The 9475-nt window shown below is 49.7% G+C and overlaps 1 protein-coding gene across 1 annotated transcript; it reads left to right on the top strand.

Annotated features, from left to right (window-relative positions):
* Window positions 1–4355: 4355 nt before the first annotated feature.
* On the top strand, window positions 4356–5015 carry LOC123408618. The gene has a single exon (XM_045101679.1). It carries the CDS (start codon window positions 4356–4358, stop codon window positions 5013–5015), a length of 660 nt encoding a protein of 219 aa, XP_044957614.1.
* The last annotated feature ends 4460 nt before the right edge of the window (window positions 5016–9475 follow it).

The following is a 9475-nucleotide window of genomic DNA, read 5'->3' as shown; positions in this document are numbered from 1 at the left end:
CGGTTGTGACGTTGGCGGAGTGCGCTCCTCCAAGGAGCGACGCACCAAAGCAGTCACCGGCCTCTGGATGGCCAGGAGCTCCAAACCACGCTCCAGCTCTTTGTTGCTTGATCCCGAGCCCCACAGCACAGCGGCAGGGGGTGCCGCATCAGCAACAGCATCGCCAGCAGGGGAGTCCATCACCGGAGCCAGGGCGCCGCTGTTGCACCGGTGGCCACCGGAACTTTCACGGGGACGCTCCTGGCTATCATCACGGCGACTGTCATGAGCGTTGCGGGAGAGCGAACGTCGCTCCCCTTGGAGTGGTCTTCGTGGATGTCAAGGTGGATGATGACGCAATGTCGGAGTCCACGCCGCCCACGACGGCGCTGGTGGCGCGTCGGGAGGGTGAGCCACTTAACCTTGGGGATGGCGCTGGGGTCGGACGTCCATGCCCAAAGCGCCAAGTCTCGTGTGTCCTCCTTCTGCAACGAGTGCAGCTCGATGTAGTCCAGGGAGCAGCCCTCGCCGATGAGGAAAGTGGCGATGTAGTTGTTCCAGCCGTGGAGTAGGACGCCTTCCAAGCATAGGCGGGCTTCGTGGAGCTGATCCTCGTTGTCGGCATGCACCTCGAGCCGCCACTCCCTGACGAAGATGGTGTGGTCGGCGCCAGGGAGATGCCCACGTGACACCACCAAGGCAAAGTGGTGTTGGTGTATGAAGAGGAAAAAGAACTGCTCGGGGTAGTGCTTTACAACGTCGACGTCGGCCTTCAGTGCGCCCAGAACCAATGCCTGTTCGTCGGCCACCTGCCGACAGGAGATGTCACATCGAGCCCCATCGAGCCAGGCCACTGCTCCGTTGGTGGAGAGCAGGGCTGACTCGACCTTCATCTCAGCAGATGCAAGGACGATGATGAAATCCTCGTCCGGCCGGAGCAATGGATCCCCCAGACGGGGTCCCCTTGCAACGGCAGCAGCATGTGGCAGCATCACACCCAGGGGAGCCTCCCAGCCGCGACCGGGACGCTGGGTAGAAACCTGGGTAGCAGCAGTAGGTCGGGGGAGTGGAGGTGAGGGAACACCGCAGTGGTCGGGCAGGCTCAGTGGCTTCCACTAGTTCCTGCAGCCTCTTGCCCTGTGGCCATTTTGAAGGCAGCGGGAGCACCTCACTGGGTCGCGGCAGGACCCTGCCCGATTCTCGCGGTGAAGGCACCTGCAGCAGTGGCCCAGCAGCCAGAAGGGGATGTGTGCAGGCTTGAATGCGGGAGAGGATGGAGCCGGGGCACGCCTGCCTTTACGCGAAGCGACGACCTACCAGGGCCCGACCACCACCTCCTGGCACCCCGCACCGAGCTGACCTGCCGGCCTTGAAGGCGCATGGGCACCAAGAGCAGTAATGGCGAGGGCCAGCTGCCCCGTACGAGCGGAGTTAAGGTCCTCACCTGCAAATTCATGAAGACGTCGCGCAGGGGCAGCAGGGGGAGGGGTGAAACGCCCCTGGCTGGCAGCACCGCGGCCGGCTGCGAATCCGGGACAAAGTCAATGTTCAGCAGCCGATCTGGATCTAGCCCGACCAAGGGGGAGGGGCGCGGGGTGGAGCGGGGTCGCGGCAGCCGCGTGACCGCCCCGGCGGGGAGGCCGACCGGCGGCGGGGGGAGGGGCATGAACCAGGAAATGAATCCGGGGTCAGCGCCGAGATCCGTGATCGGCGCCGCCGTTGCGGGGCTGGTCGCTAGAGGGGAGCGCGAGGGAGCCATTCTTCCTTATGAGGAATAAAGTTACTTACGTTAAAAAACATGCCCTAAGTTCCCCTAAGAAAGAAGATAGATTTGTCTCACGTGTCGGAGAAAACACGGGGTACACACGGCACATCACAACATAGTGCTCAAAGTTGAAAGCAATTAATTGATATTCATGTCAAATGAAAGGCAACCAGCTGCTATGTTTTCGAGCACCCGCACCAGGGCCCTTATATCCTAGCTATCCATTTCCCGCATGATTCGTGCATGTACATTTCTTTTTTATTTCTTTCACAGAAAACTTGTCTTGAAATCTAAACATTTGGAGAACAACAAAGCTTCCTAACTAGAATGTAGGTTAAAACTTTTAGATTTTTTGGTATAACATAAATATACAAAGTAAGTTTTTTTTGATTAAAAATATTATTTTTAGTATTTATGTTGGACCAAAAATTGTAAAAGATTTATCCTAGATTCTACTCCCTCCGTTCCTAAATATAAGTCTTTTTAAAGGTTTCACTAGTAAACTACATTCGGATGTATATAGAAACATTTTAGAATATAGATTCACTCATTTTGCTCTGTATGTAGTCTTCTAGTGAAATTTCTAAAAATACTTATATTTAGAAACGGAGGGAGTAGTTAGAAAGCTTTACCACGCTGTAAGTGCTTGAACTTCAAGACATGTTCTATATGAGAGAAACAAAAAAATCATGTACAAAGTTAATCGTGTCGCATGGCAGGTGCTCAAAAAACTGCATCTAGGCGGGGGGGGGGGGGGTGCAATAACACATCGGCCAGCACCTTGTATTCCACGGTCGACGGAGACGTCGAGCAGAACGTGGGGACGAAGGAGCCTATTCCCCACAGACCTGCTAGTTGCATATGTCATAGGTATATATTTTGTACTCCACTAACAAAATGGCCCGTGCGTTGCCACGAAAGATAAAAACATAATCTTTAATAATGATGACCACATTATATTCATATATCATCGCTTGATTTTAAAATTTTATGCACAAATGCAAGAAAATATTTCTTCTTTTAAATTTATTCACAAGTTGAAGCAATCTTTACATTTTCAAAAAATATATATCATGGTTGTCAAAAATCTTGGTAACTCAAAGATTTATTCTGAACTTTAATTTTTTTTAAAACATACAATAATAATTTGATCCATCCAACAGTTAATTTTTCAAAATTCACACAGGTATATTGTGACAAAGACTTAGAAGTATTAATGTTTAACTACATACATTAGATCTTTCATGAATAATTTTAAAAATATGGAAACAATTTTAAAATCAAAAACATTTTTTACAATTTACAAACATTTACTAAAAATCATGAATATTTTTTATATTTCGAACGGGTTTAAATATTTACTTTTGAATTGGCGACCAGTTTAAGAAAAGATGAACATAATTTTTTATGTTGGAGGATTTTATTTTAAATTCACAAACATTTTTTGAAACGCATGAAGTTTTTCTGAATAAACAGACATTCTTATAAATCAGTAATATATTTATTAAATTCATAGACATTGTTTTGGAATTTGCAAAAAAATATAAAAATCCGGCGCTTTTTTTGAATCCACAAACATTTCATGTTTTCGTCAGCATTTAATTCAAAATTCCTTTTTTTTAATATGCAAAAGTTTTTGTAATTCTAAATTATTTAAATTAGAAATAAACAAAAATGGAATGGAAAATTTTAAATAAAAAAAAGAAACTATCAAAACAGGCATTAGCTATTTTTAAAATTTTATGACATTTTTGAAATGCATTAACATATTTTGAATTAGAAAGCATTTTGTTAAATGCCTTTAATAATGTTTAATACATGGAATTGTATTTGAAATCATGGACTTTTCTTATTGTACAAACATTTTATTGTATATGCGATAATTTTTTACAAAACTCCGAGCAGTTGTTGAAGTCACAAACATTTTAATTTTTTAAAATATGTTGATTTATAATTTTCAGTTTATTAAATTTTTAAAGATTATTTGAAGTTCTAAATTATTTAAAATAAAAAATAAAACGCAACTGAAAATAAATAAATAAACAGAACTAAAAGCAGACGCCTGTGCATGGGCCGGCCCATACGGTGTGCTGGATATTCTCCCAGCATGCAAAGCGTAATATAAGAGGTTTTTACATGGGCCGGGCCAGTCTAAGATTTTTTTGCTTTTTGAAACGTTTTCTATTACTTAGCGGTGGCATGGTGGGTAATAAATGCAAACTTTAAGGGTAATCTCCATGATGGACGACTAGAAACCGAATTCGCTTTATTATTAGGGAAAGATTTAGTCACACGATCACGAGCGGTTAAACCCATGTAAATCAAGTGATAGAATAACCGGCCGGGCGCATCCCGTAATCAACACGTCCGCCGTGTTGTCGCCCAGTTTATGAATGATTAAACAAATGAACAATAAGCAGCCGAGAATTCATCACAATACTGCTAGCTGGATGCATTGCTTCATGTCCGTACGGCATCATCCGCCGTCAAACAAGTCCAATTCATTTTCAATTCTCTCCTAGTTATAGCTTCTCTGTAACCTCGCTCACTTTCCACTACAGCTCGATCACCAGCCCATTCGATCATCTCTTGCAGGGCTCAAACGTTCGCAATGGCCTCCACAGCCCCAGCGTGCGGCCTCCCGACCCACACAGCGCCCGCCCCCGACGCCAAACCCGCGGACGAGGCCGGCCTCCACCGCCTGAGACGCCGCCGGCGCCGCCGCTGCATCTGCATCTGCGCCCTGGTAACCCTCGGCGTGCTCCTGCTCCTCGGCGCCACCCTCCTCGTCCTCTTCCTCACCGTGTTCCGCGTGCGCGACCCCACCACGCGTCTGCTCTCCACCCGCTTCGTCGGCCTCGCCCCAAGCCTCACCCAGCCCAACTTCACGCTGCTGCTCACCGTGGCCGTGCACAACCCCAACCCGGCCTCTTTCTCCTACGCCTCCGGCACCACCGGCCTCTGGTACCGGGGCGCCCACGTCGGCGACGCCCAGGTCGACCCCGGGCGCATCCCTAGCAAGGGGGACGGGATCGTGCAGCTGGAGATGACGGTGCTCACCGCCAGCTTCACCAAGGACATGGCGCAGCTGATCAGGGACATCGAGGCCGGGTCGCTGCCGCTGGACGCCAGCGCCAGGATCCCGGGGAGGGTGGCAGTCCTGGGCGTGTTCAAGCTTAACATCGTCGCCTACTCTGACTGCCACATCGTCGTCGGCTTCCCGGACATGGACATCCGAGGCCAGGACTGCCGCGACCACGCTAAGCTCTGATTGGCTTGGTTGTTGTTCGTTTTATGGCATGCCATGGACTCAGGGACAGCGTGATCAATGGTTCTCGAGTTTATATGGTGCATGGGCATAATGAATTGATGACACTTGATCATCTCTGTACTCTAGGGTTGATTAATTGCTGGTATGTTTGGTCTCTTCGTGTAGAGGAGAAACATGTTTTATTTTACATTTTTTCAAGGAAACGAACAGGTTTGTTCATGTGTTGTACTTACTTCGTGTGTCATCTTTTTTATATATATTATAAAACGGATGGAGTAACAGCATCTCTAATAGGCACGCTTCGACCGGAGCCCAAAAAAACAGATTTACAACGCGCGGTTAGATTTTTTTAGGGTGCCGACGAACGCCGGCTCCAGCGGTTGCAGCATACTTTAGCGCGTGCGGTGCTCCAGCAGCCGCTCCAAACACACACCTAAAACTTGTCCAACACCCAATAAATAGTCAATATATAGTCAATGTATAGTCATTATGCTCAACAAAACATATTGATAATATAGATAATATATAATACATATAGATAATGAAACTAGTCTAACACATATATAATAAACTAGTCCAACACATAGATAATAAAGTAGTCCAACACGAAGTAAAACTAGATAGATAAAACTACTTCGAGTCGTCACTGTGGATGCTGTCCGAGGTAGATAGCCATGCGTCCTCCCAACGTTCATCGTCAGAAGTGAAGATGGACGCCCCACCGTTGTTGACGGCCACACACTACGATATAGCGAGTAACTTGTGCCGACTCCTGTCCTGCCGCTCCTCGCGACGCCTTGTCGTCCTCTCCGCCCAGAAGGCGTTCTCGGCGGCGACGTCCTCCAGGTGGCGCCCGCGCCACTCCGCCATGGCTCGCTCGTCCTCATTGGCGACGAGGAGTCGGCGCTGCTGCCAACGGTGCTCCTGACGGTCCTGGTGTGATAGTAGACGAGGCGGAGGGGCAAGGGCCTGCGCCTGCTCGCGCGTGTAGACGTCGTGGAAGTTCATTAGTGCACGAGGCCTCCCTAGGCGCCACGACACCGCATCGTACACGCGGGCGGCCTCGTGCGAGGTTTCGAAGGTGCCGAGACCGAGGCGGACGTCGTCGGACCTGATCTCGGCGTAGTAGACACCCAAGGGGCGCTCGCGGACGCCGTGGTAGCCCGAGGATCCACGGCAGCGCGGCGGCATGGTGGCAGAGGGAGCGGCGAGGGAGCGAGAGAGACAGCGGCGAGGGAGCGGGAGCGGTAGAGACAGCGGCGAGGAAACATGAAGAGGGTGCGTGGCTATGGGCAGCCGCGTGGCGGGCGCGGCATTTTATACGCGCGCTGAAAGCGGTGCGCCAAATGTGGCGCGCGGCTGCCCGCTTTCTCCCCCGTGCGCGCAATAGTTTACCGCGTGCTTTTTTGTCGCGTCAGCTGAAGCGCGCGCTAAAAGTCCTGTTTACCGCGTGCACGCGTTTTTGACGCCGATGTTGGAGATGCTCTAAAAGCAAGTACAACATGCACCAGCCTGCATCAAACGTATAAGTAAAGGTAAGTGCTACGGGTTAGTAGGATGATTTGATTCAGTTTTAAGCTGTCATCAGAGCCGCTTGATAGGATGCTTTGCAGCCGTACGATCAACCAGCTCCCAGCCTCCTACTGCGGCTCCCAACAACTTTGATGCACCAAGCAGCATAGACGGCATCTGACGGTGCTCCATTGCAGCTTCGGTGGAGCTTCAGCGCCCTCCGATAATGCTCCAATGCAGCACTAGACGGCCTCGTCGAACCTCGCAGCATCGACGACCCTCCAACAAAACGCTAATGCAGCACTGGATAGCCTCGGCGGACCAACATCGCAGCACCGGCCTCCCTCGAACAAACCTCCAATGCAGCACTAGACGGCCTCGGCAGAGCTCTACCGCAGCACCGGCGGCCCTTCGACGAAGCTTCAATGAAGCACTCGACGACCCCGGCGGAGCTCCATCGTACCACCGGTCATCCCCCCTCCCCCCCCCCCCCCGCGCGAACATTCATCTTAGCACTAGACTTCCCGGGAAAGTTCCACCACAGTAGCGACCGCCGGAGTTGCGATGCAGCAGTCGTCGATGTCGTGATGCAGTGGTCGTCGACACCACCGAAGATGCGATGCAGCGGTCATCCGTCGTCACTTGTGGCGCGCGGCTGCCCGCTTTCTCCCCCGTGCGCGCAATAGTTTACCGTGCGCTTTTTTGTTGCGTCAGCTGGAGCGCGCGCTAAAAGTCCTGTTTACCGCGTGCACGAGTTTTTGACGCCGATGTTGGAGATGCTCTAAAAGCAAGTACAACATGCACTAGCCTGCATCAAACGTATAAGTAAAGGCAAGTGCTACGGGTTAGTAGGATGATTTGATTCAGTTTTAAGTTGTCATCAGAGCCGCTTGATAGGATGCTTTGCAGCCGTACGATCAACCAGCTCCCAGCCTCCTACTGCGGCTCCCAACAACTCTGATGCACCAAGCAGCACAGACGGCATCTGACGGTGCTCCATTGCAGCTTCGGTGGAGCTTCAGCGCCCTCCGATAATGCTCCAATGCAGCACTAGACGGCCTCGTCGAACCTCGCAGCATCGATGACCCTCCAACAAAACGCTAATGCAGCACTGGATAGCCTCGGCGAACCTCCATCGCAGCACCGGCCTCCCTTGAACAAACCTCCAATGCAGCACTAGACGGCCTCGGCAGAGCTCTACCGCAGCACCGGCGGCCCTTCGACGAAGCTTCAATGAAGCACTCGACGACCCCGGCGGAGCTCCATCGTACCACCGGTCATCCCCCTCCCCCCCCCCCCCCGCGCGCGAACATTCATCGTAGCACTAGACTTCCTGGGAAAGTTCCACCACAGTAGCGACCGCCGGAGTTGCGATGCAGCAGTCGTCGATGCCGTGATGAAGTGGTCGTCGACACCACCGAAGATGCGATGCAGCGGTCATCCGTCGTCACTTGTCCCGTGGAGTAGCTTGTACGGCTAGCAGCATCCTAGCCACTTTCGTGTAGTGGCCGCAGTCAGCGCCGCTCGCCGACGAAGCCTTCTCATGCGACATCAGAGCGGAGAGGTGGCGGGATCTCACAGCAAGGAGCGGGTGGGCAACTCCTCCGTCGTGTCCATGCACAAAGCAGCATCTTACTATTGCCTCGGTTAAAGAGATAGACGAAGGAACAAGAGGAATCGAGAGAAGAGAAGAGAAGAATTTTGCGGTGGGGAACGAGAGGGGTTGTTTAAGGCGTGCGAGCTGTGAGGCCCATGTGGGACATGTGTGGTAAGAAGGAGGTTGTTTCCGAGAGACGAAAATCATTTGGCTTAAACTAAACATTTTCCTCATATAAAATTAAAGTGGGAAATTAAAGTAGGATATAACAAGATAAACTGATGGTACAAGCACATATGCCACTACTATAAAAGTGAAAACAAACAAGAGGAGAAACCCAAGACACTTAGAATCTTAGAAGTAAATAGTACAAGCACAACTACGGTCAAAAGATTGGAGAAACCCGTGTTAACATAGATGTCCATGGAAGGTGTAGTTTAGTTGTGTAAAAGTTTCGACACATACATCATGCTATGTTTTTGGTCTTTGGAGTGCAATCGCAATCAACGATGCATGTGGGGTGCCCCAAGGCAAGCCTTTGTGGTCTAGATGCACAATCAATCATCCTCGAATCGGCGAGTTGGGCGCGCGTAGTATCCCATTTGATCCATGAGAGATTTCGACTTGTAGTATGTTGATGACATAATGATTCTTATCGAGTTGGAGACATTGCTTCACTTTCCTAACCATGAAAAGACATAAATCTGACATATAGTTTCCTTTACTTTGAAGCTAGATTAGCAATAGCTCAATCTTTGTTTACAAACCTCAGATATTCACTACTGCAGGATGCTGCTAACGCGACACTATAATCAGAGACCCTTTGACGAAACCGTGTGTGATGTATGAATCGCAAACGGTGATGTAAAAACATTAAAAAAGGATGCAAAATGTTTGCGATGGCGGAGAAATCAAACACGGTTCATATTATACTTGCATGTGCGATGCGTGATATACGGTTAATCCATAAGAACTGTTTGCGATGAGGCAGAACAACAGAAACGGGCAGTTATATCAAGGTGTGTGCGATATACGGAATACAGTTCGCTCGGATGAATTATTTGCTATTAAGGAATGCAATAGAAACGGTCAGCCAGATCAAGGTATGTGCGATATACGACATACGGTTCACTCGGAAAAACTGTTTCTTATTAGGAAACACAACAGAAACGGTTCAGTTTAACAAGATGTATGATATGCGGCATACAGTTCACATAGATGAACTGTTTACGATGAGCCAAAAGAACACAAACGATTCGTGTAAACAAGATGTGTGTGATACGAGGCAAACAGCCCACTCGGATGAACTGTTTGCGATGAGAAAATATAACACGGGCGGTTACTACCGTTA

Source organism: Hordeum vulgare, chromosome 7H (assembly GCF_904849725.1).
Source record: "Hordeum vulgare subsp. vulgare chromosome 7H, MorexV3_pseudomolecules_assembly, whole genome shotgun sequence".
Taxonomy (NCBI): domain Eukaryota; kingdom Viridiplantae; phylum Streptophyta; class Magnoliopsida; order Poales; family Poaceae; genus Hordeum; species Hordeum vulgare.
The sequence above is the reverse complement of the archived record's forward strand: the minus strand, read 5'-3'. Positions and strand labels throughout refer to the sequence as shown.

Bases quoted from the DNA above. Each gene is read 5' to 3' on its own strand.
- LOC123408618 (XM_045101679.1), top strand. From the start codon at position 4,356: ATGGCCTCCACAGCCCCAGCGTGCGGCCTCCCGACCCACACAGCGCCC.